We start from the raw sequence: 18,716 nt of genomic DNA, 5'->3' as shown, positions 1-18,716 counted from the left end.
CTCGGAGAGGCCAACCTTTGCGGCGTCTCCAATCATATGCCTGAGAGTCTGTTTCCAGGGTAACCGGGCCACCAAATACTCGCCATCCAGCCTCTCACTGACTGGTGTGCATCCTTTGTTTGCACTATGTGTGGACTGTGGCGAGGATACAGGTGCTCCACAAACACGCACACGCGTAGATTGTTTTGCAAAATTAATAAGTCTCCAAATATGCATGATAGTCAATGCATCAGAGTGTATTCTTTCAAAATAGATACATACTGTTACATAATTTGACAGAATACTGTACAATGTCCATGCGTGATAGATTGGAACCCAATACACGTCTGCCACTTGTGCGCGTGCGCATAAAAAACAGCCCTCCAAAGGAGAGAAAGGCGTTCCTCACCCATTCCTCCACTTTCAGTGCGCCTCCAACGTGTCTGCTGCAGTTTCGGGGGAGCAACATGATTTTTTTTCCTTTTCTTTTCTTTTCAACCCATTCCTTAATGCTTCTTCGCGACCTTCTTTGTCCATCTTTTTTTTTCTTTTAAGAGTTGACTGCAACTAAAGTATGCTGTGGAATGCGCCACACGAGAGCTTGGCCATGCGCGAGGAACGTGCTTTTTGGGTGAGCATTGACAGATGGAAGAAGTAAAAAAGACAGCACCCGGAATGGGTCCCTCCTTGCTGTTAATTTGGGGAGCTTTACTCCTCAACTTCAGGTACGCTGCTGCGCGAATTGACGCAAGTTTTACGCACGTAACCTTTTTTCTACCTTAGATCTGATAGTAATTTAAAATACAACGCGCACATTCGCACCACACGCAAAGAAATCACACGGCGCGTAATGCGCTTTAACGCACGGTCCCACCCACCTGGCAATACATCACACCCGAGCCGTGTTTTTGACAGCTGCTCCGGTGCGTGTTTTCCAGGCTCGTGGACGCCAAGGAGTACGACCCCCGTTCCTCGTCCAACATGTCGCCGTCCGACTTTCTGGACTCGCTCATGGGTCGAACATCTGGCTACGACGCGCGAATACGACCCAATTTTAAAGGTTTGTATTTATTTTTGGGATGGACTTGTTATAATTACTTGCACACTCCTAAGAAAAAAAAAAAGTAAGCACCGCTTGATCATTAATTGATCCAGAGAAAGCCAGTAAGTACACTTGATTTAATTAATGTAGACGCTCACTGGCCACTTCATTAGGTAGACATTAGGTATTGCTGTAACCTTTTGTTTAACGTATAAATGTGCTTGTGTAGTTTGCAGCAAAGTATAGCATATATATGACACTTAAGGAAACCCAAATATTAGAAACACATCTAAAGTTACAATATGAAAGGTTCAAATGCAAAAGCAGACATAATTATGTGAAGTGAGTAAAATTAGATCATTTTCGTTTTTACTTCTGGTTCCAAACTCAAACTATATTAGGATTATGATATTCTGATATTATAATATATGCCCATCAATACTGATACCACTGGTACTTTTGATATGTGAAATGTCCCCCCCCAAAACAATGACTGAATGGCAATTGTATATTCTTTTAAATTGTAATAGTTCTTGAAAAACACCCTCAAGAGTATCGCTGGCCAATGCAAGTACCTTAATATGAGGCTGGTATCGGCATCAGGTAACTGATATAATTATAATTATAATTATTAATTATTATTATAATTGATTCCCACCCATCCCTAATTACTGTGTGTCTAAATTCAAATCTAGGTACCCTAATGAAGTGGCTAAAACCTCTCACCCCAACGCTGCACGTTTTTTTTCCTAAACATCCCATCATGACATGTGTACAAATGCATTACAAACAAATGAGGGGAGGTGTGTAAATACCACAGTCCGTGGGGAGGTCTGGATGAGCGCTCGCAGTAGGCAGGTGGGGGTGCGGGGGGTGTCACCCTGACAGGTCCGAGTGATGGATGGTGCCCCCATGGCAAGGTTGCAGGCTTTCCGTCTTGTGGAGACACAAACAGCATCTGTCACTGGAAATGTAGGGGGGGACCCGGCTCGCTACGAGACGCCTCTGGTGGGCTGGTATGACTCCAGCTGTTTTTGGGGAGGGTCTTCCTCGAGTTTTTAATTGGAGTCAAATAGGGCAGCAAAAGATAGAGTCTAAAGGACTTTTTTTTTTGCCAATTATAATCAGTCACTGGTGTGAATGCGCAAAGGTTGTTATGAAATTAGTTGCATAAAGTTAAAGATTAAAGTCAATAAAGTTATAATATTGTAAGAATGACAACATTGGCCTACTATAAATAAAAGATTCAATATTACATGTAATCTTATAGAATAAAGATGTAACATTATGTAGAGAATCTTTCCATCTTGCTATCAAAATTTGCTCTGTTAATTTTTTTGTCATACTATATTATTCTAGAATTCAGTTTATATTTTCCTAATGAATATCTTAAATTCCATAATATTGACTTTTTGACTTTTAAGATTTTGTTCCCTTACTTCGTGACTCTTCCAATATTGCAAATTCTTTTGCTCATATTTTTTTCCTCCCAACTTGCAAATTGACTTGCAAAAGGAAAAAACAAACTGCAAACACTCACAAGGAGCTACAATTGGCCAGAGAAGCTCCTCCCACCAACCACTAAGCCACACCCCTCAAAGGCACGCATGCACCACTATTTCCTTGCATTCTTGGTCTCATTTTTATCCTAAAGTAATAATTAGGAACTTGTTTTTCCTGCAGTGTGTGGCCCTAATACTATTTTAATATCGCAGCTGAATCATAAACACACCTTTTTCGTACGAAGCAATTTCCGCCCCGTGCTTGTCACACCTTGACGAGTGCATTACAATGTTAAAGGATGACCTAGATTTCCTTTTGCTGACATTGTTGTGAGCTGCTTTTATTTTCCTGCTCGCCCCGTTAAGTCTTAGTCAGCTGACAACAAAGCGAGGCAAATATTAATACAGCGTCCGATGCAATATTGATGAAGAACGCGCGAGGAAAAGGCCAGCGGCAAAGGCTGACAACTTCACTTTGCGCCTTTCGGAAGGTTTGCTGGGCTTTGAAATGGCAAAAGCAGGCATGCCTGGCAAGGAGACTTTTAATTTGATGCTCACAAAAACCATGTTGGAAAGTGATCTGATTGGAGACTGGAAGGAAAGCTTTTTGGCTCTCAGACAAGATTGAAGGGAAAGTCACTTAATTTGGGAGTTATGAAAGAAATGAGGACATTCAGAGTCGTTGCATTTTTCATAAGCACTTTTCCACATTAAAAAATGTCCATCAAAGCATGTACAGTCCCTGGCCACAACATTAGGTACACTGGGACACAATCCAACAAGATCAATTATAAGAGCTGTTTTGATTGGGTTTGATTCTGATTGGTCTGGGTTATTGAAGTAAGTAAACATTTTAACAACCGGACATAAAATCAAGTCATTGTCCCTGCTCTCAAATGCTGGGGTCGTGTCCCCTAAATGTGTGAAACCACACGCAATGGCAGACAAAAAGGTTATTCTTTGTCCAGTATCGCTCTTAAGTTGACTCTAAATGTTTGTGCCCCAAAATTATATTTAAATATATACAGTATCGATATATTTACTATTAACTTACGGATGACAGAAAGGCGCTCTGAAGCAGCCACACCAGCTATCTTGTCAAAACGCTGGCTGCCAAGTCAGATATTTAAAAAACAAAAAAAAACAACATCCTTGAATTCTGTGCCTGACAATGAGGCACTCTAACGGGAGATGCATTTTCAGAGTGAAGGCAAAGCTAGCAAACTATTTGCATGTCACAATTGTGCCAGTTAAGCCCTGATGCAAACAAAGATGCTCAAGTTCTTATAGAGTGCCCAAAGGGGCAACTCATGCTAAATTGTGTTCCTAGGGGGTTATTTTAGGTCAGCTGAAAAAACAGAAACTAAAATCGCGAATAACTGATTAGTAGTCAAGGTGAATGCTTAATAGACCGCAAGTCATAAGTAAGTTGACAACTGTAACAGAAAAATAAATAAAATCTTTCATGTTAATTCATTTGCCTTTATTTTAGCATAAGGCTAACATATTAAACCAAAAATAATATAATATATCATACAGCTCTTATTGAACTGCATTGGATGGTGTCCCTAATATAATGTCCAGGAGGTTGAACCCAAGCACGATCATCCCTCATCACCGCTACCCGATCAATATGTTTACGGCGTATCATTGTCATTCCATTCCACAGGTGCCCCCGTAAACGTTTCATGCAATATTTTTATCAACAGCTTCGGCTCGGTCACGGAGACGACCATGGTGAGTTCTCCGACATTGCGGCTGCTCTACTGTGCACATGTGTGAGCGAATGTGTTATCTGTCCCTCAACCTGCAGGTCCACCCGTTAACGTTACCTGCAACATATTTATCAACAGCTTCGGTTCTATAGCTGAAACTACCATGGTGAGTTGAGGGGTCGGAAACACTGAGTGAATTCATTTCATTACCTTTTTTTTATCATCCTCTCACAAAATACAAAACCTTGAGGTACGAGTTTAGTTTATTCCGTGGCCACGCTCGTAACTCAAAACAACTATTAAGAATTGAGAGACTACACGGATCTGTTTCAGTCCACCTCCCCAAAAAAGAACAAGGAATTCTAATTGTAAAGTAGAACATACATAAAAATTTTGCAAAGAAAGCAAAGTTACATTCAACTTCAACTTCAACGTTTTTAACATGTTAACAGAATACTGTTAAGCAATGTTATCAAATTGGATTCATGTATGACAATGGCGGATCATGCGGCGAATATAAATGACACGTTTTGCTTCCGGCTTTCATGATTCCCCTGCTTTTTTTCCTCATTAATCTAAGTTAATAATTCATACGGTAAACCCCAGCTGGTAAATCTCCATAAGTCCAGCCAATAACAGCGGGTGGCGGCTGGAGCTTCCATAAGCGCTGATATGCTAAAATACAAAAACCTGCGAGGCCACACGGCAACACACCAGCAAAGGCTTCATAATGGCCGCTAATCACCACTTAGATCGTGAATGGAGGATGTTAATTTGCACACTGGCTGACAATTACATGGATTCCGACACAGGCGCAAACGCTTGCGAGGCGCCAACACGCTGATGAAATGTCAAACAACATAAGAGCGTGTCATTGGGGTGACACATGCTTCCCATTGCTCCAAGCTTTGCTCGCTGTAGCTAATAAACACATCGTTTGCTTTCTATTATGGCTCAGACATGATTGCACTTAATGAGAAAAGTTATTGCAAATTGGAACGCCACCACTTTATAATAAGCAACATATGAAACTATTTGTCAGGCAACCAGATGATTCAGATTCATTTCCACTCATTCATTTTAAAGTGTATCTTATGTCGTTCTTTAATTTTTGCATTGCTACTTTTTGAATTGGTGTTGTTAGCATGTGAGGTTGTGCCTTGTTGTTTACGTGTCATTTGATTTCAACAAATTGTTGTAGCCTCCCGCGAAGTGACTCACACTACAGGAGACATTTCTCTGATGATTTTGTATCGCAGGTTTATTTCTCTCAGATCAAAATTGATTTTGAATGACTTGAGGCTAGGTGTCATAATTAATCGATTAATCAAAAACAAATCGATTATCAGATTAATCGTATTTTCATAATCGAGTCATTGTTTCGAAAAAGAATTTAATGACAGATTGTCAAAATCTTTTATTTTCAGGCTCTCAAAAGCAAAAATTCTTTGATTTCTGAATTATCTTTAGTGTTTAACCCAATAAGACATTTGCAAACATCTGATTTTACTTTGGAAAACAGTGTCCATCAATTTTTGACTTACCACAGATCTTTTCTGAGGGCAGCGACGTTCCACAATTTAGCGGAAATGCGCGGTAGTTCATCACCAACCTAGCGAAACACAACAAAGTCACAATTATAGTTTTTACTTGCACGAGGAAAAAAAAAACTTCTTGTCCAATAATATGAATTCCCACTGTGGCAAAACAAAACAACTCTTGATTTTGAAGGACACATGAACCAAGACGACGTACTTTGAGTTTGATCTGATCAAAAGCCACACAATGTGGTTTTCTCTGCTCTACTGGGCAGAATTTAAACTGAACTTTAACTGTTCAATAAATGTTAAAGGATATAAACGGTACGACATAATACGGTGGTGGAAGGTAATATCAAATGTCAGATTAAATGACTTTTTCTGGAGGGCACAGGTAATGCTGACTTTGAAAACATTTTATCATTTGTTTCATGCCAAAACAAGAACCCTCGAGATTTCCAGACCACAAGGGTAGCCCTCCAATGTCAAAATTTAAATTAATCTTTAAATTACAACAAAGAAAGAAACCCTATGGATTGGCAAGGGATACCTTTAGATCTGTTACCAATCCATAGGGTTCATGCTACTTTCTCTGCTAAGTCAGCTCAAAACATTCAAGCCTCGTTGGCTCACTTACAAAACACAAATCCTATTGACTTTTAGGATCTGACATGCTGAGGGTAGGTTAAGGTTAGGTCAGAAGGTTCCTTGTTCAAGGACCTTATTGGGCTCCTAATCAATTTAAAATGATCATCCAAATTGATGGGGTAATTCATTTTTATCCACACAATAATCCTATTGATTTTAAAGTATTTCTGATACAAGATGCTACAAGATAAGCAATGTCAATTCAGGGTCAATTTTCCTCACCAATGATCACTTCGCGGGGACTACTCTTCTCTGTGATATTTCCCAGCAATGTTTTTGATTGCAATTCCCCAACACACTAAAAAAAGAAGCAATATTGTATTAAAAAACAATGCAGATGACTGACTTTGTGTCACCAGTGTGCTCCCTCTCCCTTAAGCTGCACCAGAAAAATATGCAAAGCTGCTTGTCATGTCTGCAGGATTACAGAGTGAATATCTTCCTGCGGCAGAAGTGGAACGACCCCCGGCTGGCGTACAGCAAATACCCAGACTCCTCTCTGGACCTGGACCCGTCCATGTTGGACTCTATTTGGAAGCCCGATCTCTTCTTCGCCAATGAGAAGGGCGCCAACTTCCACGATGTCACCACGGACAACAAGCTGCTGAGAATCTTCAAAAATGGGAACGTCCTCTACAGTATCAGGTGAAAGACGACGGGAAACAACAATTACTCCAAATATTAAGTCGCATTGGCTGGTGTGTGGTTGTCGGAAGATGAACTGAAAGTAAATTATTAGCAAGAGAAGTGTAGTTTTATTTGTATTTAGTAAGTAAAGTAGCCTTGAAGGGGTTGGTACCTGCCTCTTTTTTCCATAAAACTTATTAAAAGTACAGTTAGCGGGATTATGCGTCCAACTATAAAAAGTGAATATTAGCTCATTTCTTTAACATCAAAAGATTGTCGAGACAAAGTTTAAATTAGATTTGATCCCATTGTGATTGCCCCCTTTGACATTGCATAAGTCACTGCTTGTAGATTTTTAATAAAAAGATTTCTGATGGAAAGAGCGCACGGTAATCTCGGAGGGGTTTGTTAAGGATCAAAAGATTAAAGGAGAAAAAAAAAGTCGGGACTTCATGACGGCTTCGCATGGATCTAGGAGGAATTCAAAGCCAAATTGGGGACTTTCATTAAGGCTAAGTAGTCGAGCGAAAACCAGCACATATATGAAAATATTTAATTCCATTTCAATAGAAGGTCCAACATGAGCCGAATTCAATCTTCTCGAGAGACACAACTGAAAGTGTTTCAGTCTATTACGGAGGCCGCTCGGGGCTGAGTGGTGCTCAGGTGTACAAGCAGGGCGGGAAAGCTGGTTAGCTTCCATCGCTGTTCGCAATGGGGGAAAGATGGCGGGGGGCCCGGTGGGCACCCGAATGCATCAGCGAGACAATAAGTTGCAGTAATGAAAGTGTGATTGGAAGCCGCTGAAGTGAATCCTTGCCGATGTATCCCAGAGGAGCGCACGGGAGACACAAGAACACGACTATCACTCCACCTTCTGTTTTCTATCGTTAGTATCTATTCATTTTTGTCATGTCAGGTTGACTCTCATCCTGTCCTGCCCGATGGATCTGAAGAACTTCCCTATGGATGTCCAGACGTGTACAATGCAGCTGGAGAGTTGTAAGCATCAACGATGGTCCTGCAACTAGTTTGCAACGGGTGGTTGACCGTCACATAGTGCTTCGAAATTTGTTGTATTTGATGTATTTTGTTTTGAATCCCTGCAGTCGGTTATACCATGAACGATCTGATCTTCGAGTGGCTGGAGAATGGCGCCGTGCAGGTGTCAGATGGTCTGACGCTGCCTCAATTCATCATGAGGGAGGAAAAAGAGCTGGGCTATTGCACCAAGCACTACAACACGGGTCAGTGGATGCGACTGTGCTGTATATGAAACACAACCCAGTCATGTGGTTTCAGAACCAGATTTGATCTTCTGGTCAACAGGCAAATTCACCTGCATTGAGGTGAAATTCCATCTGGAACGTCAGATGGGCTACTACCTGATCCAGATGTACATCCCCTCCCTCCTCATTGTCATCCTCTCATGGGTGTCCTTCTGGATCAACATGGATGCCGCCCCCGCCCGAGTGGCACTTGGTATTACCACTGTGCTCACCATGACCACGCAAAGTTCCGGCTCCAGAGCGTCTCTTCCAAAGGTAAGAGCGTCAGAACATGTTGGGGTTTTTTGAGTGATCCTTCCCGATGGAGCTTCCGAACATGCTGTCGGTCTTAACCGATTGGGGGGTGGACTGCCTGATTGGGATCATTTCCAAGACGTAACGAGTTCTCCGGAGGCTCATGCCCCACTTCCTCACCAAATTGAGTGAAAGTTGAAATGAGGATGTAATGTTTTTGACTACTATAAAAAAGATCCCATTGCCTTCAGTTACATTTTTGTGGATTATCATGACCTGGATTAATGGGAATTTACTCAAATTATATTATTGGAACGGCCTTCCAATAAATGTTGGCCAAGCAATATGAGGCAGATCATGGGCATGTACATGCAGGGGCGGATTTACCATTAAGCAAGCACAGGAAATTTCCTGGGACCCTGAGATTTCTAGCCCGCTTCAAAAAAATTTTTTTAACAGGGTGTGTGCAGAATGGATTTGGGAAAATGTGTTGTGAAGTAAACAGAGCAAAAAGAAAAGAGACTTTTTTTTTTTTTTTATCACAACTACCAAAGCGGCAAGGCCCAGTTTGATGATAAACATACGACATTTTTGCAATACGGGAGCCCGGGATTTGCCTAGGACCCCCAACTGACTAAATACGGTCCTTGTAAAGTGGATTTGGTTTAATGAGGCTTTTAGGCTGCTATCGCAGTTATCATCAGTCTAAGCCAGCATGAGTTGAGCACCGGCTCACATCCATCCCAAACGCACAAAGGAAGTGACTGCAACTTTCGAAAAAAGGAAAGCTAATGAGAAAGTCACCTTAATCGCCGATGCACTCGCAGTTACCTGTGCCGTTTCTATCAACTGTCTCCCAACGCACTTTGTACTTTTTCAACCTAAGTGTGTAGTGCACGGCGCTGAGAGATGACAGTGTTTTCAAACTTGACTAAAGACGGCGTTCCGCCGCTGACTAATGTCTATCTCGCTTGTATGAACACCTGCAAAGTGTTCAAACTTGCTCACAGTGAGGAAATGTGAAGTGATTAGTCTATTTGTATGAGGCGAGACAGCCCGTCAAACACAACATGGTCTCAAACATGAAAGACACTCGTGGTGATAAATATTGAAAATGAGCCGCCACTCGTGAAAACAGTGAGGCGGCCCACTCGAGTGGCCTCGTAAAACTGAGCTGTTACGTTTCACATGCTAATCGGAAGAAGCGGGGTGACGCTGACGTACGGCTTTCATCTTCCACACGATGATGACAAGATGGTATCAATATCTAGCGATTGTTTGGAGCCGAGACAGTTTCTGAGTTTATTGTCAGACAAACATCAATGCCACTGAAACGCATCTCTCGTTAGTTACATATGAGGAGGAAAATGTCAAGACTATCATCTGGTGTTGATTTATTCAGGAAAAGCATGCCTGGTAGAATTATTTTTATGCCAAAACTCAATCAAAGTGCAATTGAACCGCAGGCTGACTGGAGAAGATCTAATAGAAAAAAAAAATGTTTCTCCCTGCCTGCAGGTCTCCTATGTGAAAGCCATTGATATCTGGATGGCGGTGTGTCTGCTCTTTGTATTTGCGGCATTGCTCGAATACGCTGGGGTTAATTTCGTCTCCAGGCAACAGAAGGAGTTTCTCCGCTTGAGGCGAAGACAAAGAAAGAATCACAAGGTAGACTTTTCCCACCTTCGTTGTTTACGTGAAGTTTGTGGAGGCACATGGAAACAAACCTCGGGCTGAGTGAATTATTATTCATAGCACGGTTTGATTGAAAGCCTATGTCATTTTGCCCTGCTTTTGAACAAGTTTAATTGTGGGCTATTATGTCACACTCCTGGACCATAGTTTCTGAGAATGACACATACATGCAGAGAAGCTACAAATATTTTGAAATCTAACCTCGCTCTTATATTAGTTTTTGCCAGTTCAATGTGTCCACATGTGTTTTTTCAGGATGAAGACATGCGTGACGGACGTTTTAATTTTGCTGGCTACAATATGAACCAGTGTCTGCCAAGCAAGGACGGCTCAGCTGTTAAGAATGCCGCCCCGGCCGCCGCGAACCCTCAGCCCTCTGTCCCCAAAGACACGGAAAACATGAAAAAGAAGTTTGTGGACCGAGCCAAGCGGATAGACACGATCTCTCGAGCTGCTTTTCCTCTCGCCTTCCTCATATTCAACGTCTTTTACTGGATCACCTACAAGATAATCAGGCACGAGGACATCGACACAAAGTAGAAACTCGCTATCTGGTTTGTTTCGCAGACTTGAGATAAGATTGTTGAGGAGCAATGCCAAGTGATGTTCTTTCAGGGATGTTTGTGAATCTAACGGGAATGTTCAGGTTGTAGTATGGGGGGGGGGCACTGAAGATTTAGTAGCATTCCGGTTACGGTGGACCAAATCTTTTTCTAACCCATCTTTGCCTTGAGGTCTGTACAATTACGGAAACAAAGATGCTATTTGTAATCGGGGGGTAGCTTAGTTTGAGCCTCTGAGACTTCTCCAGGTTGCCACGGGAGGAACTTCTTATCAAAAGGATTTGTTTTATATTACTATCACAACACTTCCTTTAAAGACAATATACTGTAAAGCAATCAAGGTAGAAGAAGATTGAAGAAGCAAAAGCACATGATGGCATCTTGTGCGTTTGGAATAATTCAAGGGTCTCCTGAATAAAAGGGGTAGGAAAAAAAAAATCCCTACCAAGAAGAGAGTTCTTCTTTGGGATGTGACGATTCTCTATTGATCAATCAGCCGACCACCACTGAACCGCAGTGGTGAGCTTAACTTCTACCAATGAAAAAAGAAAAAAAAAAAATACGATAGTGTTTGGTGATAATGGGATTTTGTCCTTTCCCTTTTGTTAGCCAGCTACGAAGCGCAGTAAGTTTTATGAGGTCCATATAATCGGTAAAACATTTTCAGTATAGTCTACTGGACCCGGTTGCCACAAAAGTCACTTTACACTTCATTTCTCATTCGTGTCATCAATTGAAGTGAAGCAGACAAATCGGCATTGGTTTTTCTCTCTTCAACTGCAATTAAGTAGAAAAAAAACTAAGTGTGGGACTTTTGGGACAACCAGGGTTTTCCAAATTTGGGTCCCTGGGATTTTTTTTTTTTTAAATTGTGCCCTTGACAGTGAGTGTAAAATACTCATCGACTGATCACAGAGCAAGGACACAATTTCTATTTGGTCCATGTAAATTTGTGCGTGTCAACGTCGGGGCACTGATGTACAGTGTATTTTTGTAAGTTTGGATCCGAGGGAGGAACCGAGTTTCTACTTTGAATTCTGAACTGAAACTTTGACAAACTATTTTACAGTTTCAAAGACATTTTGAGTGTATAGTAACGTAGTCAAGTAAATGCACCAGATTTTTTTTTTTTTTTGTAGCTTTAGTCCAATAAAGTATAACTGAGGGAGCGCTTGGGTAAATTGAAAAATAAATAACCTTTCTGTATACTTGTCTCGCCACGGGCTGTGTACCTTTTGACATGTTGGATGGAGATATGCACTGCAGACAGCGGCGGCAGTGGGCGGAAGGACAACGCTGAAACTGCTTAGCGCGTATTCTATAGAACAACTAATGGACTTGGAGAACTCTTTTTGAATGCTACTATTGAAAACATTTATTTATCAGCCTGAACATCAATAAACATAACCGCATCACATTTGCTTCATTTTCTCTCGCTTCATGGAAGGCCGGCTCAACCATAAGCATTTATTGGAAAAAAAAAAAAAAAATGTTTATATTGCTTTTCTGTCATATGAGATCTACTTTCCTCTATAACAAAAACAACAGACAAATGCTTCTTCGGCCCGATTGCAGGTCAGATAAGAAGTCTCATCTCACTGAGGTGATGACACTGGCCATGGGTGACTGCTTGGCCTGGGGTAGTGTGGATATTATCTGACAGTGGGTTTCCTCCAATGCATGATAATGGACCTTTACCGTTGTGCTGGCTCGAGTACTAACTGAAAGGGAAAAAGAGCCTATTTGACGTAAAAAAGCTCATGATGATGTACTTTGCTAAAAGCCATCGCAGAATGAGACAGCAGCTATTTAGACGCAGATTAACTTCCTATAACCACAGATCATACATTATGAGGAAATACGAGATAAATATGCAAGTCGGCGTGAGGGGTCCCGCCCAAATCACAAGAATTGCACACTGATCAATAACACTAACCCATCACAGAAATCCAATCAATTCCGAGCCTACATAACAACCCATTCATATTGTTTGAATTATGTAAAGGTGGGAGTCATTAGGCCATATGTCAGGGCGTGAAAGAAAGATTAGTTGCAGTTTTGTTCAGGATCGAACCAACTTGGCTCGTTTATTGAGGTGTGGGGAGGAGGGCTTTGTGAGAACTGAGAGGTGAGAAATGAGTTGCCATGGCAACTGCACCCAATCAGGAAGGCCAAGGAGCGAGTGAGAGCAAATTGTTTATGGTCGTTATGTAGGCTGAACGGTATAATGGGTCGACGTGAAAGAAAGAAAACCATAGGAGGATTATTAGACCGAGTTGAGTGTGGAGGTTTTTTTTCTAGGAGTTATGAAGTAGTAAAGATATTGAAATGTTGAGACTTGCAATAGGACACAATAATTTTGAAATGTGACACTGTTTAGGTCTGCACAGTAGGGATAATATGCTGCTATTATTAGCACATCAGTCTGGGTACTGAAGGCCAAGCATTGACCCATTATAAATTTTAAACATGCTCTGATGCATATATTGGTTGGGTCATTTTTCTTGACTTCTTACTCTTTGTATGCGTAGGAGTGGTTTGCGTTCCACTGAATCATATAAAAAAGCCGTTTCTAATGTTTTGCTTAATTCATTTAACAACGGGCAAATTATTCATTCTTCGGATGGGAATCCATTTATCACTGAGCTAGTTTTGTTCAGGGTTGCAGAGAGCTGAAGCCTGCCTATCAGGGCAAAATGCAAATACAACCTCTCAGTCATTTCTTGTTCTACTTCTTCAAGTCACCAACTGGTTGAAAATGAAGTAGCACCTGTACTGACTGCAGCCATGCAGAGCACTTCATCCGAGGGGAAAAAAAAAATAGTGTGACGAGGCTTGGGCGGAGAAAATACAGACATATACAGTATAAGTCCCCTCTGGTCAGTTTATGACTTCTGGTCAGGTCGATCTGTCAGACATGTTGTGCAATTGTGACTTTTTCACAGAAGCATCATATGAGAAATTGCATCATGTCCCGGGAAGGAAACAAGTGAACCGTGAGGTGGAAGAACCAGTAAAAGCTTTCTTTTGTGCGATCCCACCTCCCTCCCTCGACATTTCTCACTTTGGGGTGAAACTTGAGAGCATCAACAAATAGTGTGAGGACACAAAGTCTGGAGGATTAAGACGAGCACAGCGCAGCAGAGTGAAGCGACGCCACCTCGGAGGTGATCAAGTGGAAATATGCTCAAGTGCGACATAAGAATGCAAGCAAGTCAGCATCACTTTGCTCTTGCAGGCCAAATAATTTATTTTTTTTCTTCCAGGAGTAATCACATTATTTCATCTGAGTCTCCATGAGGGCTGCTAAATCCCCATCAAGCTGGGCAACAGTCAACTCTTGAATAAACTTGCGATACCTACTTACATCCAATCGTCTGTTTAAATTCTGCATACGCCTCTCCACGTCCTGTTGCCAGGCGAGTCGACACTTCTGGAGGCCTTCCGGCGCGCCTGGCTCGAGGGTCTCTACGGACTCCGACATACTCTCCTCATCTTCTTGCTCCCCACACAGCAACGGTGACACAAACTCCCGTAGTGACGTCACTTCCTTCTCCAAAGCCAAAGCCAGCATCTCAGATGACCCCTCTCTTCTTGAGCCACAGATGGGCTGGATGGAGGAGGATGCCGGGAGATAACCTAGCAGGACGTCCAGATGCTGGAGCATCTGCAAGTGACTACCAAAGAGCAACCGAGCCCATTATAAGCCATTGACTCGTATGCCTGTTTCATTGTTTGTCTACATGTGTTGCTGCACTGCTTGTTTTATGAAACAAATCGGTAGAAGACACAAGTGTTCAAAAGATGCCTGAGTGTTTTGCTTTTGGCAGTGCAAATGCATCCTTCTCACCTCGAGTGGACTGCCAGTTCCCCCTGGAAAGGACTGATGCGACGCCAGCACAGCAGCGAAACAGAAGAGAGTCCTTGAGAAGCGAACAGTCGATGCTGAGGGCTCACTTCTACCTTCTTACAGCCCACTCTCCGCTGCAGCCAGCCGTCAACATCGCCCAAGCTATCATCGGGAGAGTCTATGCGGAAGACGCGGTGATCGAGCACTGCCAACAGACTCAGCAAGTCCTCCTGAGCCTCGTCTGGGGAAATATAAAAAAGACCAGGGTCAACACGCAATTCTATGTGGAATTATAGAAAAATAGTCACAGCATAATAAGTCATGATTCCATGAGTCATTTAACAAGAATAAAGCCAAAGTATCTATTTGGAAAAATAATAATTTTCTGAAAATAAAGTCCCAAAACTACCAGAAAGGCTTGCAATTGAACAAGACACTGAAAGTCAACGTGTCACTACTACTTTTCACATAGCACCTAAACCTTACTCTATAAATAAACTCTAAATAAGTTTGAAATAAATGACTCTATAAATGTGCTGTTTCCTTTTATGTGTGAATTTCACCTGTTTTAAGCTCAGGGTTGCTCAACAGCTGTAATTTGAAGTCTGCGTGGATGTCTAGAGTGACTTGACCACAATGCAGGACAGTCAGTGCCGGTATGCCGGCGAGGACTGAAGCTTCTTGTCTCGGAGCGTAATGGAGCATGACATTGCACTTGACACAGGCAGAGTTCAGCAGAGGCGCCAGCCTGGTCACGGCAGTCACGGCGAGTCTGGCCGTGTTGAGATCATTCGGGCCGACCGCGTCGTGCCGCTTGCTTCTTTTGGCTGCTGGCTCTGGGAAGGTGGCGGCCGAGGAGGAGGAGGAGGCGGCGGCCGAGGGTGAAGGGCCGAGCGCAGGGAGCCACAACGCTCGACTTTGGGTTTGGATGACTGCGGGCGTGGAGCCGTGGCCCGCCTCTGTCAAGATGGATAAGCTCGCACCGACCGCTGATCTGCAACAAAAATAGCACAGCGCTAAGGAGGCCTGACATCACAGGGACAGTAGCACAGATGTGTGTGTAGAAACACAAGTTGGTGATTAATAACAATATTCCAGATGGTGAGAATACATCAGAAATTGCAATGACTCCTGAGGCAATAGTTTTTCTCTACATGTGCTGGAACAGGTGGTGGGAGATAGCAGATTGCTCCCACAAAAGTCAGGTTATTGCAGACGAGGAAGAAATAAAAAATAAAAAGTGTTGCCATGGCAACAACCAGCATTTGGCTCAAATTCACCTAAGGCTGCAGGGAATCAACAAGTAAGAATTACACTCTGCTTGTTAACAGTGTGTTGTCATTCAACAAAAATGAAGTCTTAATAATCAATACATTCAAATGAACAGCTCTCCAACAACAAAATCAAATTACACTAAGCTGTCGGCGGCAAGTATCACTCCCACGACTACTCGTCCGTCGACGACGCGATGCCACAGCCTGTCAACTTGAGGTCTGCGGGGCACCGCCGGCATGACTTGGGTCTTGTCATCGGCGGCCTCTTCCTTTGACTCGTCATCACTTTCCAAAAGACCGACAAGGCCTTCCTGGAAAGAAAGACGATAATGACTAATGGCAAGTGTGTGACAGCCCTGACAAGCAATGGCGGTTTGGAGTTTGGATGTCAACCGAAGACAAATACGGTTCAGAAATGGTGACCCTTGTGTTTAAGCAAGAAATGTTGCTCAAGTGGTGCTCTACAGAACTTGGTGGCATTTACTTTGTTTATTACTTCATCACAAACGCTGCATTTTGTGTAAGATGCAACTTATCAGTGACAAGTGTCGGTGTGAATCCTCGGGTGGAGACGTTGAAAGGGATTCCAACCTCACTGATTGAAGATAAGATAAATATTCGCTTGTACCTGCTCAGGCCGAGTGAGATTTGGCTCTCGATTGTGGACTGCATCAGTGAGCGCGCGCACCGACTGCTGCACAACTCTCTCCTTTACTTTCACTTCTCCTTGAAGCTCTTGCAGCTCGCTCAGTCCACTCTGAGAGACAGATGACAGTCACATGACAGAGGAAGTCAAAAGACTCGGGTCAGGATTGACAAAATGTGATGTGGTCATGCAACTTCTGCAGTGATTTTTAGATGTCACCTGCAGTCTGGACTCCAAAGCTTGAATTGTGAGGATTTGGTTCTCCGGGAGAGGGGAGGTGTTTGCTCTTTGCCCACTGTGCTCGCCTCTCTAAAATTGCAACATTTTGCTATTGTTGAAAAATCAGGTTAGGTGACATTACGAGGTGCATTACTATAATCATGTGCTTTGAAGAAAACTGAATCAAATCAAAATCACAATGTCTGCCACACAAATTGCTATTAGATATATTTTTTAAATCATTCAACCCTGCTGGACTGAAAAAAAGGACATTTTATAAATTAAGTATCATTGACTGAGTTGTTTTTCCTTACAGAAAAAGAGATCCCGCAGAGGTCAGTAATGATGAAATGTTCTAGCGGCTGCCCCGATACACAGTCATCCTTAAAAATTAACAATATTTGCTCGGTACCGCATCCAAGATAGTCATCCACGTGCACAGAGATAACATCTGACCACTGGGCGGTTACCTGCAAAAGAAAAGTCAAACTGTGTGATAATGCTGAGAAATGGGCAATGTGATTCGCCGTCAGTCTTTTTTTTTTTTTTTTTTTAAAGCACTTGTCCTCATTAGGGCGGCGAGTGAGCTGGAATCTTGCCTTCCATGAATATAACAGGGATGTTTTTGGAAAGTGGGAGGAATCCATTTTCACTGGCCACCCTAATTAGGATAAGGTCACATGCTGCTCATACGTACTTCAAATGTATCCTTCCACACTGCACACACGTGGCCCTGGTCGAAAGATACAACAAAGATGACTCCATTTCTTCCAGTGTTGACCACTTGTATATCTTCAGGTCTTTGAAACGGGAGTGCGCAAGTGTCTTCCACCACGCCGTTCTCCAAATAAACCAGTTGCTGATTGGCAGTGGCTGCAACCACAGTGCACCGCAGCACGTCGTCTGTTTGCTGGGCTGACAGCACAGAGATGCACGTAGTGATGCTGATATAAGGGGGAGGTAAAATCACAGCGCCGTCCAAGGTGCGACCGCTCCCAAGAAAATAGGCCACAGTCTGCTGAGAGGAGCACTGTTGTTGTCCCAGTATGAACACTTGTTTCTTATGCAGGGGGAGCTCACCGATAAGACAGTGGGACAGTTGGAGGGGCACCCGTATGACCCCTCCTGAATCACTTGGTGCATGAAACACAGCATCAGCATGCATCCATAGCACAGTGGGCCCCTGGAGGATGGAAACGTCCCCATTCGGCTTATAAGGGAGTGAGAACTCAACGCAGGGCTCCAGTTGGTTTGTGCCACTCACAGTGAAAAGTTTATAAAGAAAAAAGTCCGCCTTTTTATTCTTTTTTGCCACAAGGACGCACGGCGCGGTGGTTCTCCTCTGAAAACACAGGACGCTTTTAGATCTTATGACGTCGTCCACGCGTGCTGCGTTTTTGTGGCTAATGACAGCCGCTCCTTGCGATGTCTGCAGGAACGCTTCTTGATCCGGTTGGAACGAAAAGCTACGGAGTGTCAACTCGCTTGTCACTCGGTTGTCACTTAGGGCGTGATCAAATGTGATGATCTTACCACAGAACGAGAGTTGGTTCGAAGTGACGCCCTTCATTGTGCCTTTAAACGACTAGATGCATTTGTGATGTAATCACTGAATTTACAATAAAGTGTTTACACTTGTAAAGGCGTGAAACTGATTTTCGATCGGGTTCGTGTCACTCGAAATGGCCCGCCAACCCGGAAATGTACGTCATGTCAGGCAAAGCGCATTGTGGGAGTTTCGTTTTGTCAACAACGGTGCGGTCACCGGCTTAGGCTAACCGGTTTACCCTCCGTGATCTGGTAAAAACGTCCGGATCACATAATCGATTGCTTTCACGCCTTTTTTTTTTTTTTTTTTAATAAAAAAACACTTTATCTCGAACTGCATCCGCCTT

At 42.9% G+C, this 18,716-nt stretch overlaps 2 protein-coding genes across 4 annotated transcripts; one reads left to right on the top strand and one right to left on the bottom strand.

Moving 5' to 3' along the window:
- Nucleotides 1-386: 386 nt before the first annotated feature.
- glra2 (glycine receptor, alpha 2) lies at nucleotides 387-11,419 on the top strand. 3 transcript variants are annotated; one of them, XM_061287042.1, is made up of 10 exons: nucleotides 387-610; nucleotides 918-1,039; nucleotides 4,233-4,260; nucleotides 4,337-4,404; nucleotides 6,846-7,069; nucleotides 7,971-8,053; nucleotides 8,161-8,298; nucleotides 8,381-8,595; nucleotides 10,093-10,242; nucleotides 10,525-11,419. In XM_061287042.1, exons 4-10 carry the CDS (start codon nucleotides 4,402-4,404, stop codon nucleotides 10,807-10,809), a joined length of 1,098 nt encoding a protein of 365 aa, XP_061143026.1. In that variant the 5' UTR covers nucleotides 387-610; nucleotides 918-1,039; nucleotides 4,233-4,260; nucleotides 4,337-4,401; the 3' UTR covers nucleotides 10,810-11,419. The 3 variants fall into 3 exon arrangements, with proteins under 3 accessions (XP_061143026.1, XP_061143025.1, XP_061143028.1); XM_061287044.1 differs by lacking the exon at nucleotides 387-610 and adding an exon at nucleotides 698-704; XM_061287041.1 differs by lacking the exon at nucleotides 4,233-4,260 and having other exon boundaries at nucleotides 387-704.
- Nucleotides 11,420-13,700: 2,281 nt separating this feature from the next.
- On the bottom strand, nucleotides 13,701-18,565 carry fancb (FA complementation group B). Its single transcript, XM_061287035.1, has 8 exons — nucleotides 17,519-18,565; nucleotides 17,136-17,291; nucleotides 16,822-16,911; nucleotides 16,585-16,713; nucleotides 16,095-16,267; nucleotides 15,246-15,676; nucleotides 14,683-14,923; nucleotides 13,701-14,509 (listed from the first exon to the last, which is right to left on the bottom strand). The coding sequence occupies exons 1-8, from the start codon at nucleotides 18,389-18,391 to the stop codon at nucleotides 14,110-14,112; spliced, it is 2,493 nt and encodes an 830-aa protein (XP_061143019.1). The 5' UTR covers nucleotides 18,392-18,565; the 3' UTR covers nucleotides 13,701-14,109.
- Between the last annotated feature and the right edge of the window lie 151 nt (nucleotides 18,566-18,716).

The sequence above is a fragment of the Syngnathus typhle genome, linkage group LG9 (assembly GCF_033458585.1).
Source record: "Syngnathus typhle isolate RoL2023-S1 ecotype Sweden linkage group LG9, RoL_Styp_1.0, whole genome shotgun sequence".
In the NCBI taxonomy this organism is placed as follows: domain Eukaryota; kingdom Metazoa; phylum Chordata; class Actinopteri; order Syngnathiformes; family Syngnathidae; genus Syngnathus; species Syngnathus typhle.
The sequence above is the reverse complement of the archived record's forward strand: the minus strand, read 5'-3'. Positions and strand labels throughout refer to the sequence as shown.